Genomic DNA, 24,837 nt, shown 5'->3' with positions numbered 1-24,837 from the left:
ATACTGGTGGTATGGACTAAAGAGAGATGTAGCTGAACATGTGGCTATATGTGACACGTGCCAAAGAGTAAAAGCAGAACATCAGAGGCCAGCAGGTTTGCTACAGCCTATGAAGATACCCGAGTGGAAATGGGAAGAAGTTGGAATAAACTTTATAGTTGGATTACCCCATACACAGAGAGGATTTGACTCGATCTAGGTGATTGTTGGCCATCTGACAAAAGTGGCACACTTCATTCCGATTAAGGTAACTTATTCGAGTGCAAAGTTAGCAGAGTTATATATGGAAAGGATTGTATGTTTACATGGAGTACCAAAGAAGATTATTTTGGATAGGGGTACATAGTTCACATCATATTTTGGCAGAAATTGCATGAGTCAATGGATACGAAGTTGAACTTTAGCTCAGCTTACCATCCTCAAACAGATGGACAGATCAAGAGAACAAATCAGATCTTAGAGGATATGCTAAGAGCTTGTGCTCTACGGTATGGGACAAGTTGGGATAAGAGTTTACCTTATGCCGAATTCTCCTATAATAATAGCTACCAAAAGAGTCTCAAGATGGCACCGTTTGAGGCATTGTATGGCAGGAAGTGCAGAACACCACTGTTTTAGAATCAAACGGGGAAAGTCAAGTCTTTGGACCAGATGTTTTACAACTGGCAGAAAAATAAGTACAAACAATAAGGCAAAACTTGAAGGTTGCACAGTCTCGACAGAAAAGCTATGCGGACACGAGAAGAAGAGATTTGGTGTTTGAAATCGGTGACTTTGTTTATCTCAAAGTTTCACCTATGAAAGGAGTTAAGAGATTTCATACCAAGGGAAAGTTATCACCTAGGTATGTGGGACCATTCAAGATCATCAACAGGAGAGGAGAAGTTGCTTACCAGCTAGAGTTATCGGAGCAGCTCTCAGGTATTCATGATGTCTTCCATGTGTCACAACTTAAGAAATGTTTGAGAGTACCTGAGGAACAACTACCTTTGGAAGAACTGGATATCCGAGAGGATTTATCATACAAAGAATATCCAGTAAGAATCTTGGAAACAGCGGAGAGAATCACAAGAAGCAAAATAATAAGGATGTGCAAGGTTCAGTGGAACAGACACTCAGTGGATGAGGCAACTTGGGAAAGAGAGAAAGATGTGAGAACTGACTATCCCAATCTCTTTGAACCATCCGAATCTCGAGGATGAGATTCATCTTAAGGGGGGCAGGTTTTTAACACCCAAAAATTTTACTACAAGTTAGCAATTAATTCTTAACCTTTATTACATTTTCTAGGTATTTTTAACTTAGGCTAAATAATAAATATTGGACAAATAAAATACACTATAAGGATTAGAAACAATGGTTGTTGCATTCATGCCAAAGCATATGGTTTTTGATTGAGTGTAGGGCTAGATGATTTGAAGTTGAATTCAAATTTTATTTGAATTTGGCTTAAAATTGAAAATAGAGAAATAGATTTGGAAAAGGATTTGATTTTGAAAAATTCATCTCCTTCCCTTTTTAGCCCAACCGAATTAGCCCAGCCCCTTCCTCCTTTCTTTTTCCTGTGCTGGCCTCCCTCGGCGGCCTGCCCCGCATCAGTAATGACACCGCACGCCGGCGCACGGCCCACAATGACACCGCAATGACACCGCACGCCGACGCATGGCCCAGCTTGGCGCACCAGCCCACAGCGCCGCTGGCTCGGCCTTCATCACCGCTCGCCGCTCTCTCCCTCTCTCACTGCCCCATGGGACCCATCTATTAGCGCCCTTCTTCTTCTTTCCTTTCTTCCTCCTCAGCCTTCCGTTCTTCACCGTGGGCGCTTTCCTTTTCTCTGGTCACCACTGATGGCAAGCCATCCGCGCCGCTGCCCGCTTATGGAAAGCGGCCAATCCACCGCTTCCCTTCCCTATTTCCCCCACCGGCTCACATATATAACCCCGAGCAGAGCCCTACCTCAATCTCCCATCCTCTGCTCGCAGCCGAGAGCCACCGCCGCCGTAGTTCCCCTCTTCCGCGCCTCAATTGCCGACGCCGACGTGACTCCGAGCTTCACCGACCTTTCCCACAGCCGAAGGTACCCTTGTCTTGTCATTTTGGTCATGAAATCCCTAGATTGAACCTCACCCGCATGCCTTCTCTCTCTCCAGAGCCCCGTCGCCATCGACCTCGCCTCTGGAGCCTGTCCCGAACACTGAGAACGCCCCCATCCGACTCACGATGAGCTGTCGATCCCTCCCGTACCTTCCATTCGCTATTTCCCGCCCTGGAATGTCGTACCGGTGATTCCAGTTCATGCCAGCCATGGCGCCACCATCATGCGCTTCTTCCCTGGCGACCCGCTGCCCTGCACCCACCCTGCGTCGTTAGATCTCACGTGGACGGCATTGATTAGATCTTACCTATTCGGTCCACAGCGAGCCGTGGACTCGGTCCACCGTGTCTGCGCCAGCGCCCACATCAGCGCGCCCATGCCTGCGTGGTGCACCGCGGTTATCAGAAGCCGCCACGTGTCGACCAGTCAGCACCCAGGGTCAAACCCGCAGTCAAGCCGAGCACTTCTGTGTTTTAGCCCTTCGGTTTTCTCAGAATAAACCCGCAGTCCATTTTAATTCAAAATAGTTATTTTTCAGTCCTGTTTTTATTCGGTTAGGCCCCTATACTTTTCAGATTTAATGCCCGCGGTCCGGTAACCGTGATAATTTACATTTTTAATTGTTTTAATTCAAAAATAGGTTCAGTTTATTTACAGAAATGCCATTACATCTTATTTCATGCATAACTTTCACGTTTTAAGTCCGATTTGAGTGATTCTTTCGCTCATGTGTTCGTAACAATGCGTAGAATAGATTTGTAAGCTTTTCAACTTATGTTTTCACTATTTGGTGTACTGTTATAATGGAAGTCTATCTTATATGCATGTAATGATTGGTATGATGCTTGATTGATGATTGGATCACGATTAGAGGGTGAGCCATTTGAGGTGACTGAGGATCCCCAGCAGGATCAGCAGTACTCCCAGGATGACTTTGAGGAAGGCAAGTGTACCAAAGGCCCCTTGTTACCTATGAACTACTACCACTTACATTCATGCATGTGTTTAAATTGAAATGCCTTTAAGGACTTTACCTAGATGATTCCTTGTACCACATATCCTTGATACCTAGGATTAATGGGTAGGCATTTTGGATAGATGCTACAGCGCTTAACATGAAATAATTATTAAACATGATTAAAGGCTATATGCAATGTGATAAAATGGAGCTTTTTAGCAACAGATAGGGGGCTAGAGTACGGGGTTGAGTACTCTAGTGCCTCTCCATAAGGACTTAATCCTGAAGCGGCAATCCAGGAGGGATCGTACAACCCTGAGTGTCACATGGCTCTAACTTTAACCTGTTAACTAGATTGTACTAGCCTGTCTGTAGCTCCAGTAAGGGGTAAAAGGGTATCTTTCCTTTTTCTGTTAGGGTGTGCACCGTGCTGCGATGCCCACGCGTGCCATTCCTTCGTAGCTACGACCTGTTAGTGCAACTAGCTAAGGGTTTCATAGTGAAACTCTGCCACACTTCCTGGGAAGAGGTGTAGTGGGTCTCGCGAACCCCGGCATTGGGAATCACGGCTCGGTGGGTAAAGATGTACAATTTTTACAGAAATAACTAACCTATTATAACAGCCGTGCTCACGGATACGAGCGGTCTGGATCCTTCAAGATTAGCGGTTACTAGGAATGGTGGATGGTTTGGAATTGAGATGAATATGACTATACTTTAATATCACTTGGGAATTGGGACTGTTCATTAAAGTAGTGATTCAGGATGCTAAAATTTGATTAACTAAAATTGCAAACCGCAGTCAAGCAGTGTCAAGCCTTTTTGAGCCTCATAGATCCCTTTGATATACTTGCTAAGCATGGTAAGCTTACACTTGCTTTACATTCAATGAAAATCCCGGATAGGTAACAGATAATAGATATGAAGAGTTTCCGGAGGTTGTTCAGGACTACTAGGGAGACGTTCACCAGTTGGAGTCCCTGTGGCCGTTGGGCTAGTTATTCCGCTGTGATTGTAATAATATTGCCTTTGAGCAAACTTTGTATTTACTTTATGATGAGATATACGATGTAATAAGTACTTTACTTTGATACTATTGCAATTTGTGATATATGTGTGTGTTTGGACATCCTGGGCGCACATATATGAGTACTTGGTTTTGCTATGCAAAATTGGGTGCGACATTTGTCCCTCTTGATAGTACGGTCATTTATCCTAAACTCGGTCATCAACTTCTCTACACACCTATGACTGGTGAAATAAAATGCCCTAGGTTATACCTTTGTCTTGCACATTTCATTTCATCTCCTCTAATGTCGATGCAACACATGCACCAACATGATCAACAATGATATGATCCACTTCATATCATCACGTGATCATATTGGTTCATCGATCTTGACTTCACTTGCTTTTCACCGTTGCCTTCGTCCATCGACGCCAAGTCTTGCTCAAGCTTCACTGCCACGCGGTCCATCGCTCCAAAGCCTCCGACTTGCCCTTCACGCTTGCAATCAGTCCATCAAGCCAAGTCTTGTCTTGATCTTCTCCACCTTGATCACATGACTCAATATCATGTCTCATGTGCAATAAGCTCCTTCACCATCACATGTATGAGCTTTGCAACATCTCCAAACCATTTTCACCTTCACGGCATATGTTGCTCACATACATGTACTTGTGGACTAATCACCTGTGTATCTCACATAAACACAATTAGTCCACCTAGGGTTGTCACTCAATTACCAAAACCACACAAGGACCTTTCAATGAGGAAGACGACGACAATGAAGAAGACGGGTCCGGGTCCGGTCGTGTTTATGTGGTTCAACCAGACCACGAACGCGACACAAGCCGGCAGGGGTAAAATCGTCTACTTCGTCAAGTTTCTATCTCCATGACGCAGGAAATTCCTATTTTAATCGGCGTGGTGTCCACTGGCAAATAAGCAAAAAATATAATGGTACTGGGCAAAGAAGCGTCGTTGCGTGTGCCAGCCAATTAAATTTTTTTGTGGTGTCCTATAGCAAAATTTGCCTCTTTTTTTTATGAAACAAACAACATGACTTTTCTCATTTCTGACTGGCAACCAACATGCGAGAGTAGACAGATTAGCTATTTTCTGTATCTTCTTTACATCGGCCGGGAATAATTCCATTTATATACAGGAAATTGCATACATACAAATATACATAAACCCCGCTAGGTGCATGATATTGGTATGATTAGGATTACATATGAAGAAATCACAGGTAGAGTAGAGTGGTAGTCTATCTGCATGCAACAAAAGTGGACGTCTATAGCATTCTAAACGGATATAGACCATGTTTGGTTGCCTGACACGGCTTGACACGCCGTACGTTTGTTGGCGCCACGGCTATGGCGTAAAAATGGCTGCCACACGCCACACTTTGCCATAGAGCAAAATAACAAGTATTTTTTTTTTTAGAACACGACTTTACGTATATTTCATTAAGAAGCCAAACGACAAGTAGCAGAAGCAAAGTGACAGTTGTAGCTGCCAATGGTTACACGACAACCAAGCAGCGGTCAAAGCCGCTGAGCTTTTGGCATGACGAGTTTCGGCGTGCAACCAAACACCGTCAAGTCATCAAGGTGACATCGAAATGACAGCTTGATTCACATTCCTTAAGAAACGTCTATGATAACACTAAGTACAAATTATCACCTCTTTAATGGATGCATGAAAATCACGTAAATTAGAAGGCACACTTAGAAGTTTTTAAAAAAGAATAGTGGACACACTCCGTCATAAAAAAATAAACTTATTTTATGAAAATTCATATAAAAAATCAGCTGCATGTGCACTACATAGAAAACAAAATTGCATATGACAATTTGTCATTTTATATGTTTTTAACATAATGAGTTTTCATCTAAAGTTTTGCGACAAGATATATCCACAAACACAATACAACTGTGCACCATTTTTATTTTATATTCGTTAAAATCTTTTTAGTATGTTTTAAGAGTTTCTTATACTTCCACCGTAGAGAGGGTTAGCACTGAATATTTTCTCTATTATACCACCCAAATGACACTTTTGTACATGTCAGAGGACCTCTTACAAGCACGCACAATTGTGTTACTACCTTAATTTTGAAAATAATACAATTCTAATATAGTATTAATTCAAAGCATAAAGTCTAACTTGATTTATATAAGAAGATATCAAATCATACTAAGTAGAAGTAATTAGATTTTTCATATAATATATTTGATAGCACACATCGACTTGAAGCCATAATTATTAATACAAAATTTCTATAAATTTTGTTAAAGTTAAGCTAGTTTTTTTTTTTGTTATATAAGAAAGCTATAAGCTAGTTGATTCAGACCAAACTTGTTAGAATCACATTTTTTTTCTGCTACAGATATAGTACTACGTCAACCTGGATCATTGCTCTCCTGATCTCGAATATAATTCTTTTTATAAGATTCTATAAACAACATCCTAGCAGTGGATTAGGCGAGAGAGACTACAGAATTTAACCCCGCCACGTTTCTTCCGCTGACGTGGATGGACGGCACGGGACCGTTGCTTAACGGCGTCATCACCTCCCATCCAAGGCGCCTCTGTGACCAGTATTAAAGCCGCGTCGGATGGGTTGGGGAGAGAGAAGAAAAGCATTCCAACACTTCCTCTGCATCTCCTCTCTCTCTCTCTCTCTAAAGAATTGAAAAGAGAAGGGGGAAATCCTCTACTGCTCGTTCCATAAACCCCAACCTCGTCGGATTCGCAGCAAAAGCCTCCCAGTTCGAAGCCCTCCGACGTTCCAGCTGCCTGCAGGAGCTGAGCCGTGCTGGGTTTGGCGAAATTTCGCAGCCCTTTTGTGCTAGGACCCCCCGGTTCAGGCTGTTTCTCGCTCTGAGGGGGGGCGTGCCACGGTTTCGCGGCCCAGGGTCATCACCGGTGCTCTCCGGCGCCGGATCCGGGTGTGTTCCGGCGAGAGGCCGGGCTTTTGGTTGGGTCTGTCGAGCTTCGGGCTCAATTTGCCGACCTGAGTTGAATCGCGACTGCGGTGGCGGTGATTGAGGTACACCATTCATTCTTGGGATTTGCTTGTTGGAGTTCCCGATTTGAGGTCCTTGTTGATTTATTGTGGCACTTCTGATGCATGTGGGTTTAATTAACTGCTTACCATTTCTGCCATTTTTCTTTACTCGCTCACTTGTTTTCTTACCGCCGATGTTCGTCCTCTGTTCTTCAGGTAATCGCGTCGATTGGACCCGCGGTTCCTGCCATTTGGGTGAGCCAGCCTTACCTGGCAATCTTGGGGGCGTTTCGTCTTGCTGCGTGGCAGAAAGGTGTGACCTTGTGTGCCGTGCGATGCATCCCAAGGCTCGAATCCACGCCGACCCGGTGCGCGAGGTCGACCACTTCGACTGCCTGCCGGATTCGCTCGTCCTGCTGATCCTGAACAAGGTCGAGGACGTGCGATCGCTCGGCCGGTGCTACGCCGTGTCCAAGCGCCTCTGTGGGCTTGTTCCCCTTGTCCATGATGTGTATGTCAAGATTGACCGCGTCGTGGCGGTCGACGGCGACGCCGAGGACACGCTCAACCTGTCCTCGCCGAAGCCTCGGAACATCTTCTCGCACTTCCTGAAGCTGATGCTCCTCACAATCATCAAGCCGTTCCACAACATGCGAAACCCTAATGGTACTGGGAGGCCATTGTTCCCGCAGCTCTCGCAGCACTCGCCAGCACAGGTGCTCAGGAACTTCACGCACGTCAGGAATCTTCGGATTGAGCTCCCCTCTGGGGATGTGGGTACTGAGGAAGGAGTTCTCCTGAAATGGCGGGCAGAGTATGGGAGCACACTTCAGAATTGTGTGATCCTGGGGGGTACCCGGGTTGACCGCAAGCCTGTTGGTGGAGAGCATGAGCCATCTTTGGAGGATAATGGAAGCATGCCAGTGTCTTTCTATACCAATGGCGGCCTGAAACTTCGTGTCGTCTGGACAATCAGCTCTCTAATTGCGGCATCAACGAGGCACTATCTTCTCCGCTCAATCATCAATGACCATCCCACACTTCGGAGCTTGGTACTAACAGATGCCGATGGCCAAGGCACATTGTCCATGGGGGCAGAGCAGCTGAAGGAGTTCAGAGAGAACCAGTTGTCGGCCTCGGCATGTTCCAACAGGACTCAGGTCCCAGCCTGCAACATGAAGCTAAAGTACGCTCCATATCTTGAGCTGCCTGGTGGCATGGCGTTGCAAGGTGCTACTTTGGTGGCTATCAAACCCTCACCTGAGGGAAGCAATGGAAGCCACCCTAACCGTAAGGAGGCTGACGGATTTGTCTTTGGAGCATTTGATGGGCCATTTAAGGCTGCTGCGAAGGCGCTGATGAAGAGACGCACTTACCTTCTGGAGATGAATGGCTTCTAGGAATCTTAAGTTCGTCGTGGTATCGAGCTTATTGGTGCTATGCATGGCCCATTTAGCTGAGCTTTTCATCTGTGTAATATCCAAGAAGGCGCCATCTCTAGTTGGTGCTTGCTGTCTGCTGTTTTAGTTCTTTGTACAGTGTTGACATTTGGTTATGTAAAAATCATATCAAGTTCTCTAGTGTAATAGTGAATCTCTCTATAGCTCACCATTCTGGTCCCTTGTGCCCTGTGTCATACCGAAAACTGTGAAGCATCCTACTGCTAACTCTTTTCAAGTGAAACAGCCTTGTGATCATTTAATGTCTCAGCACAGGGAGATATTCAGATGCTCCCACCATTGGACACAAATTATTATATTTGCCATGTGTACATTTTTCTCCTCTTTCAGTTTCATAGATGGAAGTTGAAAGCAGCCTTGGAAAAGAAGAGCCAGATTATGCCTTCAGGTACATGACATTCATTGTGGGATTGTGAAATGAAAATGACTGATCTGATGCTGACAAATCCTGGATAACAGTTTCTACTTGGTTTTGATTCCTGCGTTTCTTAGAATGTTTCTAATAATTAAGGATTGCAGTTTACAGTTATGACTTTGTGGGACTGCTTTCCTGTAGTTGACTTAGCATATGGGTTTCTATCCTACTGCTAGTAAAACAACCTGAGATTCCAAATGTAGTTATCATCGGTCAATGATCTCTATCCTCGATGTTAATGACATGTTAAAGACTTCATTCCAATAAATTAGTTTTTTTTATTGTGAGGATCCAATAAATTAGTTCATTAATACCATTGGCATGTGATTTGGATCACGATCTAGTTCATTAAGACACATTGACAATTTCTCGATTGGGATTTCTTACTGAAGTGCTTTTAGAGGGTGTCCACGTCTCGTATGTCTCATCCATTCTTATAAGATTACACAAATATCTTTTCATGAATAATTGCCTTTCAGATCTTTGGAAGGGTCACTCATAAAACTGGCCACTAAAGAATTATATTACTCTGCATTACTAGTATCAGAATTTAGCTGGCATGAGTACTTTCTTGAGGTAAACTAGTCAAGAGTTTTGAAAATATTTGAATACAGCATGTCTGGAGTGCAGATTCCTTGAAAAGAAAATGAATCGTACATTCACGCGTCAACTTATCAAGTTGCAAATATTTTGCTTGATGGGAATACTCTGTTGCTAATACTGGTCGACATGTATGGATTAAGGGAGATTTTATTTTAAATATAAAATGGACAACTAATGCATGATCTTATATGGCTACAAAAAGGCTTAGTTTCTTTCAAAGACGAAGTTACCTTTGCATAAAGGGAGTTGTGTTGTTAGTTTGCTACTATCTTCTCTTCTTTAGAATGTTCTTTCTGCAAATCTGTGAGCTTCCAGAAAAAACTGCTCACCAGGTGGAACTGGTTTGGTTAGCCTGATTGCATCACCTTGCAGATTTCATTTTGTAGGGTAACCTACCTCAAGAAAGGGCTGGAGTGGTGACTTCCAGAAGCCCTGACCTAAAAGACACATACACCCTTATTGTTTCTATCCTATTGCCTTGCTATCCTACAGTAGTACGGGAGATGTCACTTGGTAAGACGGTGACGAATTTTGCAGGCCAATTTTTGGCAGATTAAGAACATTAGTCTGGGAGATGTCACTTGGTAAGACAGTGAGGAATTTTGCAGGCCAATTTTTGGCAGATTAAGTTGGTACTATCCTGAGGAAGGAACCTTTTCTGGGTTGAGTATGCTGAACATTGACGTTGAAAACGTAGCCACTTGCAGTGAAATCTGTACGGGATGATATTGGTTGACCCGCATAAAACAAGCTCACCGCTCATGTGCAGATCAGTTAATAAAAAAGCAGTTCTGACAAGTAAACGACACCATCAATCTAAGCTGTTTTTCTTTGTTCATATCCACTCAGCTCGATATATATGATTCCATCCGAGAGCAGCTGTGCAAAGCAAATCCGATCAAAACCAGTACTATTTTATTCATCTTATCCTGAGTTGATTCTATACTTAAACGGACGAAGCATGTACTAGGCAATCAATCCCCTTTTAATTAGGGCACGGTTGTTTACTCCTGCTTACATAATCGGGCTTATACAAGCCAGCATCGTTTACTAACATCCCAGATTTTATAAGTCAAACTATATGATCCACATCCCAGCTTACGATAATCCCACAAGATGCCCAGGACCACAGCTTATTTAAGTTTATATTAAATTTTCTTTTTAACACATCCAATAACATAGGTTGCTAAACAGCTTAGCTTACATAATCCAATGAAATCAATCATAATAACCTCTTACATATAATATATAGTCTGGCCAAGGAACAAACATAGCCAAAGTATTGCAGTTTAGACTATTTAGCTCAGTTCATCACAAAGATAACAAAATAGGCAAACAGTAAAACCATCAATTGAGATGCCCCTAGCCCCACATGTCATCCTAACAGTACATGGTATCTTCCTATCTTCTAATATGTATACCTTTTCATCGGTCCAACCCTAATAAATTGGAGGTAGGATTAAAAATCACTATTAAAATTAATATATATTTACTGAATAACTCAGCTGGAAATAAAACGAGAAAAGGGAATCCTCTAAGGTCATTAGGAGAAAAGCAATAGAATCGTTCTAGTTCTTCCTGAAGAGCAGCACTCCAATGAACAAAGTTAGAAGAAAGATGGGTGACACCATGAGTGAAGCTGTTTCCTTGGAACAAACTTTCATGAGAAACATTCTGTGATCTATGATCTATCCACCTCCAAACTCAAATTTACTCCACCGCACCGGTTCAGCCGTTCAGGCCATTCAACGACAGTCAACAATGATAGACATCAAAGCACTCCACCCAGACCAGGCTACTCCATGTCTTTTTACAGGTTATCAGATCAGCTACGTGCAATAACATCAGTTTGATGGCCTTGCAACCTAAGCAACGTGAGTGGCACCTCGCCATATTTAGCAGGCATATACCCTCCTTACATGCCACAAAATTTGGAAACGATGGGCCAGTACAGGGTCGAAGTTGATCATCTGTATTTGCCTAACTCCATTTTCTTCTTGAGCGCCTTCTGTCCGTGGTATATGAATGAGTCAATGATACCAGAGACGGTGAAAACACCTGAGCATAATGCAGATCAAATTTGTTAGTTGCACTCATGGAAATCGTAGCTGAAGCTATTTTATTTAAAAAATTACAGAAATGCAACTGATTGCGGACATCTATTGCCACAAAAGCTCTGCTTTAGTATGAACACTACAGTCAAATGCACAGCTTAAACTGTTTCATCAATATTTTCTACAGAACTGCAAAAGAATGTGGGGAGTCAATTCCACAAAAAGTTTGCCGTTTATCAAAAGGAATGTCAAAGAATTACTGGAGCGTTCAGCAAGACATTTGAGGGTTTATAAAAGGTTTCATTTACAGAAGAGTGAAGATTGTAGATGTAGCAATCTTTTGACAAATGATAACTACACTTAAACTAAACATGATGCTCATACCTCCCACTATAGCACAAAGGTTTGTCAAGTAGTGGAGTAGGGATCTATTTTCTTCTGTGAATATCACCTGCAAAAAAATAGACAGTTCAATTTTATAGGGATCGCTGACCTGAAGAACTGAAATGAGTAACTTTCAACTGAGAGGATTACAACAGTGCTAACTGCACTAATAAAAAATAACTGGGAATTAATTAATATAATCACATATATGTGAAAATGATAAAAGGAGTTCATAATCTACAGAAAACTGTATATGCATCTTTTATTACTCCGTTATTACCTTTATAGGTGAGAAATCATAGAAGAAAAATACTCCAGGTTGGGGTTTCTTGGAGTATGCACGAACATTTCCATCTCTATAATGTTCCGTTACCGAGAACTGAAAATGAAAGTAACAGAAAGATATTAATGTCGAGGGAATATAAAACGTTGCACATATTCAATAGTTCCACAAACCTGGTTCGAATGAATATTGTGTCCTCTTATATCAGTGTATATTGTAGGGACAACCTGGACAGGAAACTCGGTAATAAGTTCTTTATGCAACATTAAGCCATAGAACTGGAACATACATGTATGAAGAAAGACTCACTTTTATGAAATACTGGTATGTCCCATCTGAAGCTGGCTGTGTCCACTGAGCACTGTGTTCATAAATGGTGAAGTTTTAAAGTAAGAAAATACATATTTAGGTTAATAGAAGTGCCTAAAAAACAATTGGCACCATTTTATGCTCACTGAGCGAAACATAGATAGTTACCCATCAAGTGGATTAACAACACCAGGGAATTCTGTCCCAAAGGACAGTTTGTTTATTTTGTGGGTAATCTGGTAAAGTTACAGTAAACATATTAGAAACATTGAACATAAACAGTCAAAATAATCTAAGGGGAAAAAACTTAAAATGATCTACTTACATTGAAACCACCTTCAAGTACTGACAGCTCAGGTACATCTATGTTTGATTCATAAAATCCTTTGCCTGGGGCAAAGTGAAAATTTCCAGCAACTTTACTGACATCTAAAAAGCCATGGACATTGCAGCCTTCATCTTGCTGAGTTTTAAGTCTCTCAACAAAATCCTCTCTTGCGCACTAAAAGAGTCAACAAACACCAGTGGATCTCAGGAATTTAAAAAGTTCACCAGAAAAAGATACTTGCTAATTAGAAACCAACACGTGAAGTATATAACTCTAAGGCTTAATTTGGAAGCAAGGGAGAGGCACACCCAGGGATGGAAAACCCTCCATGAAGAACTAAATGGGTTATTCAAATGATATCCCCATGGATTGCCCACCCTGGAAAAAGTTAGAGATCCCAAGGGGATTTGAGTTTCCAAACTAGCCCTAAGGGCACATTTTGAACCAGGGCTAGTCTCCGGCAAATGACATAAAAAATACTTAAAGATGTCACTACATTGCAGATGGCAATTTCTGTTAATCAAGGCAGATGATGAATCAAGGAACCAGGGGCCTCCAAGTGAATGTGATTCCTCAAAAGCAGTGGATTAATTGTGTACCATAAGCAATGTTTTTCTAGGCGCTAGGCGCTCTCTAGGCGGTGACCCACCGCCTAGAGCCTAGGCGCGCCTAGGCGGGATTAGGCGTTTCAAGGCGTTTTTCTAGGCGGTAGCTAATATATGCATAAATACGTAAAAGAAAAGAAAAAAATAGCAGATTAATGGTCATAGAATGGGGAGAAAGAGGAGAGGCCCAATAATGGCCCAAGTCTCCCACGCCAGTCTTATCCCCTCCCCTCCCAGCCCCGTCTCTCACCCTCCCAGCCTCCTCTGCTCGCGCTCGCTTCCGTCGCTCGCCCCGCGCCGCCGCCATCGCCTGACGCCCGACGTCGCCTCCTTCCCCACCAGTCGTTGCCGCCCCCGCCGACGTTACCTCCTCACCCAACGTCGCCTGACGTCCGCGCCGCCCCCACGCGTCCCTGCTTTGGCGGATCTGCCCGCCGCCACCGCCTGACGCCGCCTCTTCACCCACCGGCCGCCGCTGCCTCACGTTAGCTCCTCCCCCATCGTCTCCCGACCTCCGCGCCGCCCCCACGCGTCCCTTCCCCACCAGTCCTCTTCGCCCACCGCCTAGATGTCCGCCTCACCCCCTAGGCCCCGCGGGAGGCCTCCGCCCAGCGCCTAGTCGCGCCTAGGCGACCGCGGAATGTCGCCTTGTTTTTCACTGACCATAAGTTAAAAAGTAAGACCCCCCCCCCCCCCCCCCCCAAAGAAAAGCTAAATGTAAACCTTCATGATGTAAATCCAGGTAAAATAGCTGATATACCTGGTCAATTAGGTCAGGATTTGTCAGAGCCCAACCTTTCTTCTTATATGCCTCCCTGACTTCTTCGCAAGAATTACAGCATTGCTCATCCGACTGAGCTCCGAGTAGGTCCAAGCAATTCGATGTTGAGAAGTAAAGCATAACATGGATAAGGATGTTGAAATAAAAGTTACAATAAAACAAAATGAACCAAAAAAAAAACTGTGCATACCTCCTCAGCACCATAACATGTGCCACAATATTGTTCACCTTTGTCGAGCCTTCCTCCATGTTTTTGCAATGGTCTCTCGATCTATACAAACATTATTTTTTCTATCAAGGATATGCATCTGAAATTGTTAAAAGTACAACCAAGACAGCTTTATATCTACAGTTGACCAGGTTTCGTTGTGGTTGTGGTACATATTGGAGGAAACATGAAAACAAAAGATTTGACATAGACACAAAGAACAGTTTCAAGAAAACGCGGTTGGAAAACACTTCTATACTAGTATAGACTCAAATATAACAATAATGAACTATCTATGTCATTAAAAGCATGTATGAATGCCAACATTAGACTTCTAGCTTCTTGATGTCATGTCACAATTTGGTAGTTTTCTCCATGAGTTCTAGAAGCTCTTTAAGGAGCAACAATTCAGCAGTGAACTAGGCGAAAATACATGGGCTAAGGACAGAAGAAACTAAGAAATTTACAGGTATGATCATAACACTGTGCGGTTATAAAGACCCATCACTTATCAGTTTCTTCTGCCTAGTCTTCTATTTTTTTTTTTAATGAACCACAGACAGCTCTCAAAATTTCAACCTTCTGTTTATAAAATATAAACTGTGCTATTGCCCCAGAAATGTGCACAGGCGTATCTGTTGGTTGGTTCAACTTTTGAAAGAAGGGTGGAAATTGTACCCATAATTCATCCACCAGAATTGCTACAACTGTCATAAAAATATGAACAGTTTTTTTATGAGTTAGTGTACTGCAAGTCTGCAATAGAGGCCACTCACGTTTGCTCCGCCAATGCCTTCTTTTCTTGCTTCAATAACATTACCATGTGAATCTAATCTTCTCTTCTCGATGTCATGCCTCTACAGGGAAAAGGAAACAATGGAACCATTATATGAAAGATCAAAAAATAAATTAACAAAGCATCACAAAATAAGATAACTTCAGAACTTACAATGTCATGATGCTGCTCTCCGCTAATATCTGTTGTATCAACACTGAGGAGGGTGCAAGGAATGCTCGGAAAAGTAACATCAAACTGTAAATTGGAGTTAGTATTACAAAAGACACTTGTTAGGCACTACCAGACGACAATGTATGTGTCTGTCTCTTTAAAACAGAAAGAATAGAAGTATAACAAATAACCTACAGACAGGTTAATTGGTAAAAAACTACTAACATTTACTCGTAGCCTTTCTCCTCTTGATGTGTCCACAACTAACTTAGTTTCTGTTGCTGAATAAAAATATGACCCTGAAAATATGTACACAGAAAAGCCATTAGGAGACGCTTCATGTTGCTTATTTAAGCACAGTATGTAACATAACAGCATTTTCTTACAATAATGGCATGTTGGTAAGAGGAACAACATCAGTAGATCATAGATTTTAGAGGCGGAAACAAGATGAGGTTAAGTTTTTCAAAGAGCAATAAAGAAGTGCAAAAAAAAATAGATGACAAATGCCATGAATTTCATGATGGGACACTAAAAGACAGGACATTAAAATTTGCCAATGACAGAAAACTACAAGGCATAATACTATCCAAACTGCATCTGTCGTAGCACTGGGCATCAACCTTATTTAGCCCATTTTTCTTTGGACAAACATGCGCTAAGGTAAACTGTATTTATTTTGGGATAATGGACATATTCCTCATTTCTATAGGCATTGTGGCCTAAACTTTGCAGCTCTGCTATAACAGATTCAGAACAAATGTTAGGTGGATACACGTGAGCTTGCCACAGGAAAAATGAATCGTGTGCCACAAGCGACGGCTAATCCAGTACTCTGAAGGAAACACTTGACAAAAAGGAAAAAATTACCCAAAAATGTCTTATACATGCAAAACAAGAAACACAGGTACTAGCACATCAGGTTCCGGAAAAGGTGATACCGTGTCAGTCCATACTTGCAGACTAAAAATAGAAGCTTTCCCTCAACTAGAGTTTACTGAATACTGAGACACAAATAGTAAGTGCAAAGTAGAGCTAACCCTCATCATGTAATTGTTTGCACACGTGATTGTGATAACATGAAAAGAAATATAAAACTCAAGCAGATCAAACAGAGACGTCAGCACATAAAACAGGTGTCTACCGGATAAACGAGTATTGTCCCCCCACCAAATTGGGACAACCGCAGGAACTAAACCGAAAGGCGAAAGCAACTGAAAATGCAACCTTTTTTGAAATATTCCAGCAGTTCAGAGTCTCTCACGCCCAAATAGAGAGTGCAAAAATAATCGTTCGCATTATGCATTATTAGGATTCGCGTCCATGCCCAACGGTAATTTCGGCATACCAAAACACGGATCTCTTCCCTCCACACACCGCAACAGCACCAGAGAGCTTAAGCCCGAAGTCTGCTGCATTAATCTGGACGTTACCATGCGAACGCACAGTAGCTTCTCGAAATTCCATTTTTTTTTTCTCTCCACATAATCACAGGCAGGCAGCAATCAGTCCCCCAAAGGGGCTCGGAATTCAGCCTTTTGTTTCTTTCTTGTTTGACAAGCTTACACCTCGGATTCCACAACCATGCCGGGACAACAAAGGCCGCAAAATAGAAAAAAGAACCCAAAACAAAAAACAAATCGGACCACTGCCGGCCGCCGGACCGCCGGAGAGTGACTTACTGGTCTCGGAGATAAAGAGGAGCAGCATGACGACGGCGGCGACGAGCGTGACGATGCCGCCGGAGAGCGTCCGCTTGTAGAAGTCCTCGTTCACCTTGGGGTACGCGTCCAGCCGCTTGAGCCTCTGCAGGAACGCGTCCATCTCTCCTCTCCTCTCACTACTCGGCCGCCGGCGGGCGCCCGACGACGGCAGCACCCTAGCTCGTCCGCCCCCCTGATCCGAGCTCCCGAGAGCACTGGTCCGCGGAAACCGCGGCGACGCGGCGCGAGGTGGGGGTGGGGTGGGCTTTGACCGCCGCGATTCCGCGAGATGCCGGCGGGGTCGGGGCCCGGTCGCTCGGGGTAAGCAGGCAGGCAGGGAGGCGCAGGGAGATTGATTGATTACGAGGGCGAGGTGATGCCGTAATGGTGCGATTTTAGGACTAAAAAATAAAATTCCACGCATGCGCGCCACGCGGCGGGGCGTGACTGGCTGGCGGCAGCGGGAATGCGTTGGAGCCCGCCTACGTGGCAGGTCCGGTTCGGTTGGGAGGCTGGTCTATGGACAGACCAACCCAACTAAGGGGGTGTTTCGTTGCTATTGAAAAAAAAAATTAATCCATGTCCCATCGAATATTTGACACATGTATGAAGTATTAAATATAGACGAAAAAAATAACTAATTGCATAGATTGTGGCTAATTTGCGAGACGAATTTTTTAAGCCTAATGTCCATAATTTGACAATGTTATGCTACAGTAAATATGTGCTGATGGCGGGTTAATTAGGCTTAATAAATTCGTCTCATAAATTAGTCTACATCTGTGTAATTAGTTTTATAATTAACTCATATTTAGTTCTTCTAAATAGCATCCGAACGTCCGATGTGACATGAACTAAAATTTAGTCCAGGAAACCAAACACCCCCTAACAGCTTCCGCTAGTGCACGGGGTTGCCGGGTGTTCTTTGTCGACCACGTTTTCTCGCTCGTGTGAAGAATTAGTAGCAATATAATTTCAGCAAAAAAAAGGCTAGTAATGAATTTGGATGACGAAGAATTTGATCTCATGCCATTTTTCATTTAAGTATGAAAATATATAAATAAATTTGGTTTTATATATATGTGAAGAAGGATCGAGTTGTTCGGTTTCATGCGTTATTTTTTCGTGATGTTTTCTTTGGGATGTATACTCCTCGTATGTTATTATTGTTGTACCTGAGTGTTGATTAATTAAGAGAAGAGAAGGATTTGTTGGTGAGCTAACCAGGCCCGCGTAGCAATTTGTGGCGTGGGAGGTGTGGATCTGTGCTGGCTGCTAGAGTTCTCGAAAAGGTCAACTTCTCCCACTTCCGTTTCCATTCCAGGCTTCCAGTCCACAGCGTGTCAAAACTCAAAGGCAAACTCAAAAAACTTTGAGAGAGAGAGAGAGAGAGAGAGAGAGAGAGAACCTGGAAAGCCTAACCTAACCTGTGTGCTCGACGGTTTTGACCTGTTCTCGTGCATCAGTCGTGGTCTCATGGAGGCCAGACGGCATGTGTGCTGTGTGCACGTGCCAGGTTCATAGACACACATGACACATACAGCGCCAGCCGATCTACTCAAGTTTGTACGAAAACGTAGCATAACGTGTAGTCAAGATTGTACGAAAACGTAGCATAACGTACAGTACGTCGTAGACAGGATTCTACGAAAACGTAGCATAACGTACTGTACGTCGTAGAGAATGGTTAAAGCACATTAATAAGGCACAGCGAAGCAGTATCAACGAATCATTAGGCATAAAGCCATCGGAGAAGCACCTCCAGATGCAAAACCAGTCGAGGCGACCAACGAATCATTCCAAGCTTAGCAAGCCACGCATCCAGACAAACAGCATCACCACCAAGCAGCTCATCAACGCACGCAGACTGATCTGATCCACATCAACATGTGCCAAAGGAATAAATATAACGATCTCATCAAACAAGATGGATATGCCTTACATAGCAGCCATACGAAGGTATTATCAGTATCATAGTATGGTAGATGAACACATGGTAGCAAAATTACATAACTAAAAGATAAAAAAGAAATGGGCATAGGGCTTGCAGCGGAAGTCTGAGCCCTACATCTCATCTCAACTAGTGAGAGGCGGAGCTCCTGGCTCTTCTTCACTCACTGGGTGCCAGGGGTGGTGCTGATGATGTCTGAGTCACCTGGAGCAGACATTACAGGAGGTTGTTCAGTGACAGTTCCGAGCGGAAGAAGATCATGACAATTTAACAGAAACAAACCTGGGTCGATGATACTGAGGCAGCACACCCTGTAGTACTTGCCGCAGGCAGTGCCAAGATCAACGTTGTCTGAAATGTCAACAAAACAATGGGTTGAACACATATTAGCAAAATTTACAACGCCAACCTTAGTCGATTAAATGAGTGGTGCCAAGTACAACTCCAAATAACTAAAAACAAACAGAACTTGCAATAGATAATCCTAAAAGGATGAATGTGGTCTTACTTCCATGGAAATGGTGCACGCTAACTTTAGCCAGCATAGCATAGTACTCAATCTCAGACTTCCTAAGTGGAGGGCAGTTGTTCGCGATGATGATCAGCTTTCCTGAATAGAGACATCAGACTGTAAGAGCTCAAAATCATATGTACTCGAAAGCCAACACCACCTTTTCTCAAGTGTTCCCAGGTGTCAAAACAATAATGTTTGCACAATGTTAACGGGAAGCCACGTAATAATTAGCAAGCAAATCTGAAAGATTCAACAACATTGAAAGTTCCAGAAAAATGTGAACTATGATGAGGCAGGACACAGCAAATATATACAAATCATTTTTAACACTACATTAAACATTTCGTCAGTATTCTGCATGTTGAGACGACCCCATCACTCAAACATACTTGAACCACTTATTTTGGTGTACTAAGTAAGCAAATATTTCAACCTCCAATTGTATTCCAGGTTTAGAATAAATCAAGAACTTTAATCAGGAAGCTGGCTTTGTTCTAGGGCGCTGCATTCATCTCCAAGGCACAGAAAATAAAGCCAAAGAGCCAAACTCCAGCCCCATTCATAAACTACGCAACAATACAACAGTAGTATAAAGTTAAAACCTCACTAATATTTTGCAAATTGAACCACGTTCACTGTTCAGACATAATGGAACGAACCAAAACAGCCAATTAACAAAAAGAAACAACCCTACTAAAAACGTGAAAACAATATTGTTGCAGCACCCAGTTGTCCTCCAGATATGAAGAAATTGTTAGTCGCTGAATTCTTACTCTTGGTAGTAGCAGAATTTTTACTCTCATCGAGAGAGGATGACACTAGGAATTGGGACAATTTTCTGGTTTATTTCTCACACAAATGTCATGCCAACCTAAGGGGTTGGGGATACATATTTATAGGCTGCTAGCCAACCAAGCATATGTCAAGATGCTAGTCTAAGATGCTAGTCTAAGATGCTAAGATGCTAGTCTAAGATGCTAAGATGCTGTCCTCTAAGATGTTGTCCTCTAAGATGCTGTCCTAGATGCTAAGATGCTGTCCTTGTGGCAGCAACAGCCAGCAGCCCCACAAAGACCAGACCAGCCAGACTTATCCATCATTCTCCCCAGTCTTGTGCGTGGTCTTGTGAGAAAGTTGAACCATCCCGGTCCTCGAACAGAGCTAAGGAACTTGATCCTCCCAAGGGGCTTGGTGAGCAGGTCCGCAAGCTGGTCCTTGGTGTTGATGTAGCTCGCCTTGATGCTCCCTTCCTCCAAACAGCCTCGGATAAAGTGGTACCTCATCCGGATGTGCTTGCTGCGTTCATGGAAAACGGGGTTCTTTGCCAGGGCCAGAGCGGACTTGCTGTCCAAGTCTGGTTGGTCTGGTCTTTGTGGGGCTGCTGGCTGTTGCTGCCACAAGGACAGCATCTTAGCATCTAGGACAGCATCTTAGAGGATAGCATCTTAGCATCTTAGACTAGCATCTTAGCATCTTAGACTAGCATCTTGGCATATGCTTGGCTGGCTAGCAGCCTATAAATATGTATCCCCAACCCTTCAGGTTGGCATGGCATTTGTGTGAGAAATAAACCAGAAAATTGTCCCAATTCCTAGTGCCATCCTCTCTCGATGAGACTAAGAATTCTGCTACTACCGAGAGTAAGAATTCAGCGACTAACAGAAATCAAAGAGAACTCTATCATGGAAAGCTGGCATTGTTCTAGGGTACTGTATTCATCTCTAAGGCAGGGATAAAAGGAAGCCAAAGAGGCAAACTTCAGTCCCATTATACAAACCGAAGTCCAAACTCTAAGGCCTTACAGTGAACTAACTAAAACAAAACTGTAGGTACATCTACGTGTTAATTCCTACACAGACAAAAAATAAAGCACATTCTTTAACATATTTAGCTGGAAGAAACTAGTTGCCACTAGCCGAAGTGGCCATGACCTTTACAGATCGCAAAAAGTACCATAGATCATCATACATCAATAAGTACCACAATCCACGAAAACAAAAGCCAATTCGTTTCATAACACGACAGATATAAATTCTATAGGCAGACACCCACACTATTACTACAAATCCATACGGCCCAACGTGCCATTCGGATCTGTCAAAAGGAAAGGGAAAGGCAACGCTTAGAGAAGAAATGGGATCGATACCCTTGGAGTTGCGCAGCGTCTTGAGGACAGTCTTGTACCCCAGGGTGTACTTGCCGCTCTTCATCACCAGCTGCAGCTTGTTGTTGATGCTCTCTGTGCTCTTCTTCTACACAGATCGAAACCATCGGGGAACCCAATCACCATCACAGGAAAATTCACCTCGAAATGGAAGGAACAGAGAACCGGCGGAGGTCGCTTGGCGTTCATACCGACTTCTTCGTGGGAGCCATCCGATCGAGCAGCCGCTGGCGGCGACGGGAAGGGGCGGCGGTGCGAAGGGCTGCGGCGAACAAGCGGCGGCGCAAATGGGCGGCTCGGTAGGGTTTAGCACCAGAGGCTTTATATAGACATGCTTAATGGGCCATAATCAATACAGGACTTACTACCCGACCCACACCACCAGTCCACCCCAAAGGCCCAAACCAATCCAACCCATCAACATTTTTGGCCCAAACCTTCCTCTAAACGGTCTTAAACCGTGGTTTCCAGCCCAGCCCACACATAACCAGCAGCGTGCGCCCCTGGGCCTGCCATTTGCCACGTAGCATTCGTGCGAGCCAAGATTAATCTCCTACAACTCAAAAGAACAAAGCGTAGACACTTTTTAGTGTGACATTTCAACGTTTCACGTCGTCGTCCTGCCGTCCCCGTGCGATCCCCACGCCGACACGTGGGCCCTGACGTGCGCGCAGCTCCCCGCAACCTCCCCATCTCGCGTCCTCTCTCTTCTTCCAGGGTTTAGGCGCCGCCATGGCGAGCCGCCCCCTCTACCCGTGCAGCCACGACCCGCGCCCGCCCTCCTCCTTGCCCTTCCCGGCGGCAAAGCAACGGCATCTGTTGTCGTGGCCGTCGGTCGTACATCCCCACTCCCTAACCTATGAGACTGACCCGCGTGTCTCTTCACCGGCACCGGGCCCGCAAGCGGGAGAGGTGGGGACTAGGGAGCTAGGGTTCCCATCGGTGCCAGCGCAGACCAGTCTGATGGCGGCGGGCGCGGGCGAGAGCTTGGGGGTGGAAAGACTCCTCTCCTACACCGAAGATCTCGTGGGCGTCCTCCGCGCCAGCACCGACCGCGACAGCAACGCGCAGGTCGGTGCCATAGCGCGGAGGCTGCTGTCCGGCTATCGATCCGAGTTTGACGACCTCGAGCTGCATATCAAAGGTCCGCTTGTCACCTGTCCTGCTGTTTCTACGTTTTCAGTGTTTCTCCTCGATTGATATGGCCATATAGGTGTCTTTCTGGTTTAGATTTGGGGGATTTTAGCCAATATCGCTACTAATTATAGTAATTTATTTAGTTTCTTTAGACGAGTAATTTATTTAGGTTGAATTATTTGAATATTACATGAAAGGGCATTAGCTGTGCAAAGGAAACAAGGCATATCATCAATGTCATCATTGACTCACTGATGAAATCCTTTCATTTGCATAGGTGGTTTTCATGAATAAAAACAATTTAGAAGCTAGGACCCTGTCCAAACCTGCAAATGTAACAAAAGATCCAGCTCCAAGTATGCCTTTCTCAGTGATCATTCACTTGTGAAGCTTACTTTAGACATAGAGTGTAAAGGTACACTATTAGTCAAACTCGGATAGAGGCACACATTTATTCAAATCTCTGCTGCATATATCTTTATCAAAACAGAATTAGGGCCTCAGGTTACAAAACCAATAGGGAGAGAATTAACAAGAAAATTTATAGTTTCTGGTCCTTAATACCTCCATGATGAACTTTAGTTACATAATTGAGTATTGCCACCGGGTAAAATTGTACCTACATCCTGTGTAAATTTATAGTTTCTGGTTTTGTAGGAACTTGACAATAAAACAGATGAAGATACATCAATCTCAGGTCTAAAGGCAGGCTTGTTGCCTGCCAATACATGCAGGTATGGAAATTACATTCTCTAACATATTTCAGTCATACATATCTACATGTGTTGGTGTTATCTCTTCGGTGACTGACATCGAGCGGGTTCTCTTCTGCCTGTGTTGGTGTTGCCTGTTAGATTTTCCAGAGCAATAGAACCTTATTCCCTCTTCTTTAGCCTCTGATATTACTCAAGTGGGTCTTACGGAGGGTTTGCTTCTTCTGTCTATTTATTTCTGTTTGATTCATAATTTCCATTTTTGTGTTGGCTTCATAGATCCAGCCCACATTTTTTCTAGGATTTGCTTGCAGAAAAGAAAAGAAAGAAATACACGAAAGTGGCTATGGGGTTTCACCACTAAAATGGTGGTAATCTTCATATATATATATATATATATATATATATATATATATATATATATATATATATATATATATATATATATATATGCATTTGTTAATCAATTCAAAGTTTCTCAATCTTTTTGGACAAAACCAACATGCAGCAAGAGATAGATCTTATTAGCAGGTTACACTGCAAAACATCACCCTATGAACTAATAATGATCTTTTGGAATGCTTGCATTGTTTATTTTCACAAGGTATCCTAGCACATCAGCGTTAAAAACTATGGTTCCTTCTCCTATATTCATATTGTTCATACATTTTATCCTTTTGTGCTCTTTTAAAAGGCTAAATCTTTTCCTTTGTTCACCAAAGCTCATAAAATTATTTGTGAACTGTGGTATCTGATTAGTCGGCAAAAGGTATACCTTTAGTGGTGACTGTATTCATAGGATTTTCTTGGCCTTCACCAGAGTTGCTGCCATCGTGGCTTCTCATTGCTGCATTTTAGACGTTATGAGAGGATTTTATCTTCTTCTACGTGTATTGATTTCCCTTGTACTAGGAAAAGCATAGCAGAAGCTAGCTACGATGGATGCTAATTTATCTGTACATTATTTGAACTTGCTCCTGGAAATCAATGGTTTTCAGTTAAACAAAGTGCATCTTCCTAATCCATTTCATAGAACACATATCTTTGCCACTTGGTCTCAGAATCCTTTGTATTAGTATGTGTTAACTGTGAATGATAACAAGAGTTTTAGTTCTTAGTACCAGACTACTTGCTCTTGAGCTATGTATGGTTTACGGGGTGCCAAGTTAGTTGTAGTCCTCATTACTTGCTGCGAATAATTTGTTAT

At 43.3% G+C, this 24,837-nt stretch overlaps 3 protein-coding genes across 6 annotated transcripts; 1 reads left to right on the top strand and 2 right to left on the bottom strand.

The window, feature by feature from the left end:
* The first annotated feature begins 6,296 nt into the window (after positions 1-6,296).
* LOC136512341 (F-box protein At4g18380-like) lies at positions 6,297-8,754 on the top strand. 2 transcript variants are annotated; one of them, XM_066506306.1, is made up of 2 exons: positions 6,297-7,111; positions 7,286-8,754. In XM_066506306.1, the coding sequence occupies exon 2, from the start codon at positions 7,405-7,407 to the stop codon at positions 8,467-8,469; it is 1,065 nt and encodes a 354-aa protein (XP_066362403.1). In that variant the 5' UTR covers positions 6,297-7,111; positions 7,286-7,404; the 3' UTR covers positions 8,470-8,754. The 2 variants fall into 2 exon arrangements, with proteins under 2 accessions (XP_066362403.1, XP_066362402.1); XM_066506305.1 differs by having other exon boundaries at positions 6,297-7,194.
* A 2,345-nt stretch (positions 8,755-11,099) lies between these two features.
* LOC136510091 (uncharacterized) lies at positions 11,100-17,682 on the bottom strand. Of its 2 annotated transcripts, XM_066504657.1 has the most exons (13): positions 17,131-17,682; positions 15,674-15,747; positions 15,449-15,532; positions 15,276-15,356; positions 14,482-14,562; positions 14,271-14,363; positions 12,903-13,079; positions 12,746-12,813; positions 12,578-12,629; positions 12,442-12,495; positions 12,266-12,364; positions 11,986-12,052; positions 11,170-11,605 (listed from the first exon to the last, which is right to left on the bottom strand). In XM_066504657.1, exons 1-13 carry the CDS (start codon positions 17,573-17,575, stop codon positions 11,514-11,516), a joined length of 1,467 nt encoding a protein of 488 aa, XP_066360754.1. In that variant the 5' UTR covers positions 17,576-17,682; the 3' UTR covers positions 11,170-11,513. The 2 variants fall into 2 exon arrangements, with proteins under 2 accessions (XP_066360755.1, XP_066360754.1); XM_066504658.1 differs by lacking the exon at positions 11,986-12,052 and having other exon boundaries at positions 11,100-11,605.
* Positions 17,683-19,024: 1,342 nt separating this feature from the next.
* Positions 19,025-22,113, bottom strand: LOC136510093 (large ribosomal subunit protein eL30-like). Of its 2 annotated transcripts, XM_066504659.1 has the most exons (5): positions 21,972-22,113; positions 21,763-21,868; positions 19,611-19,712; positions 19,385-19,453; positions 19,025-19,306 (listed from the first exon to the last, which is right to left on the bottom strand). In XM_066504659.1, exons 1-5 carry the CDS (start codon positions 21,990-21,992, stop codon positions 19,266-19,268), a joined length of 339 nt encoding a protein of 112 aa, XP_066360756.1. In that variant the 5' UTR covers positions 21,993-22,113; the 3' UTR covers positions 19,025-19,265. The 2 variants fall into 2 exon arrangements, with proteins under 2 accessions (XP_066360756.1, XP_066360757.1); XM_066504660.1 differs by lacking the exons at positions 21,763-21,868; positions 21,972-22,113 and adding an exon at positions 20,311-20,485.
* Positions 22,114-24,837: the final 2,724 nt, after the last annotated feature.

This window comes from Miscanthus floridulus, chromosome 16 (assembly GCF_019320115.1).
Source record: "Miscanthus floridulus cultivar M001 chromosome 16, ASM1932011v1, whole genome shotgun sequence".
NCBI classification, from domain to species: domain Eukaryota; kingdom Viridiplantae; phylum Streptophyta; class Magnoliopsida; order Poales; family Poaceae; genus Miscanthus; species Miscanthus floridulus.
Note: the sequence above shows the minus strand (reverse complement) of the source record. Positions and strands in the feature narration are given on the sequence as shown.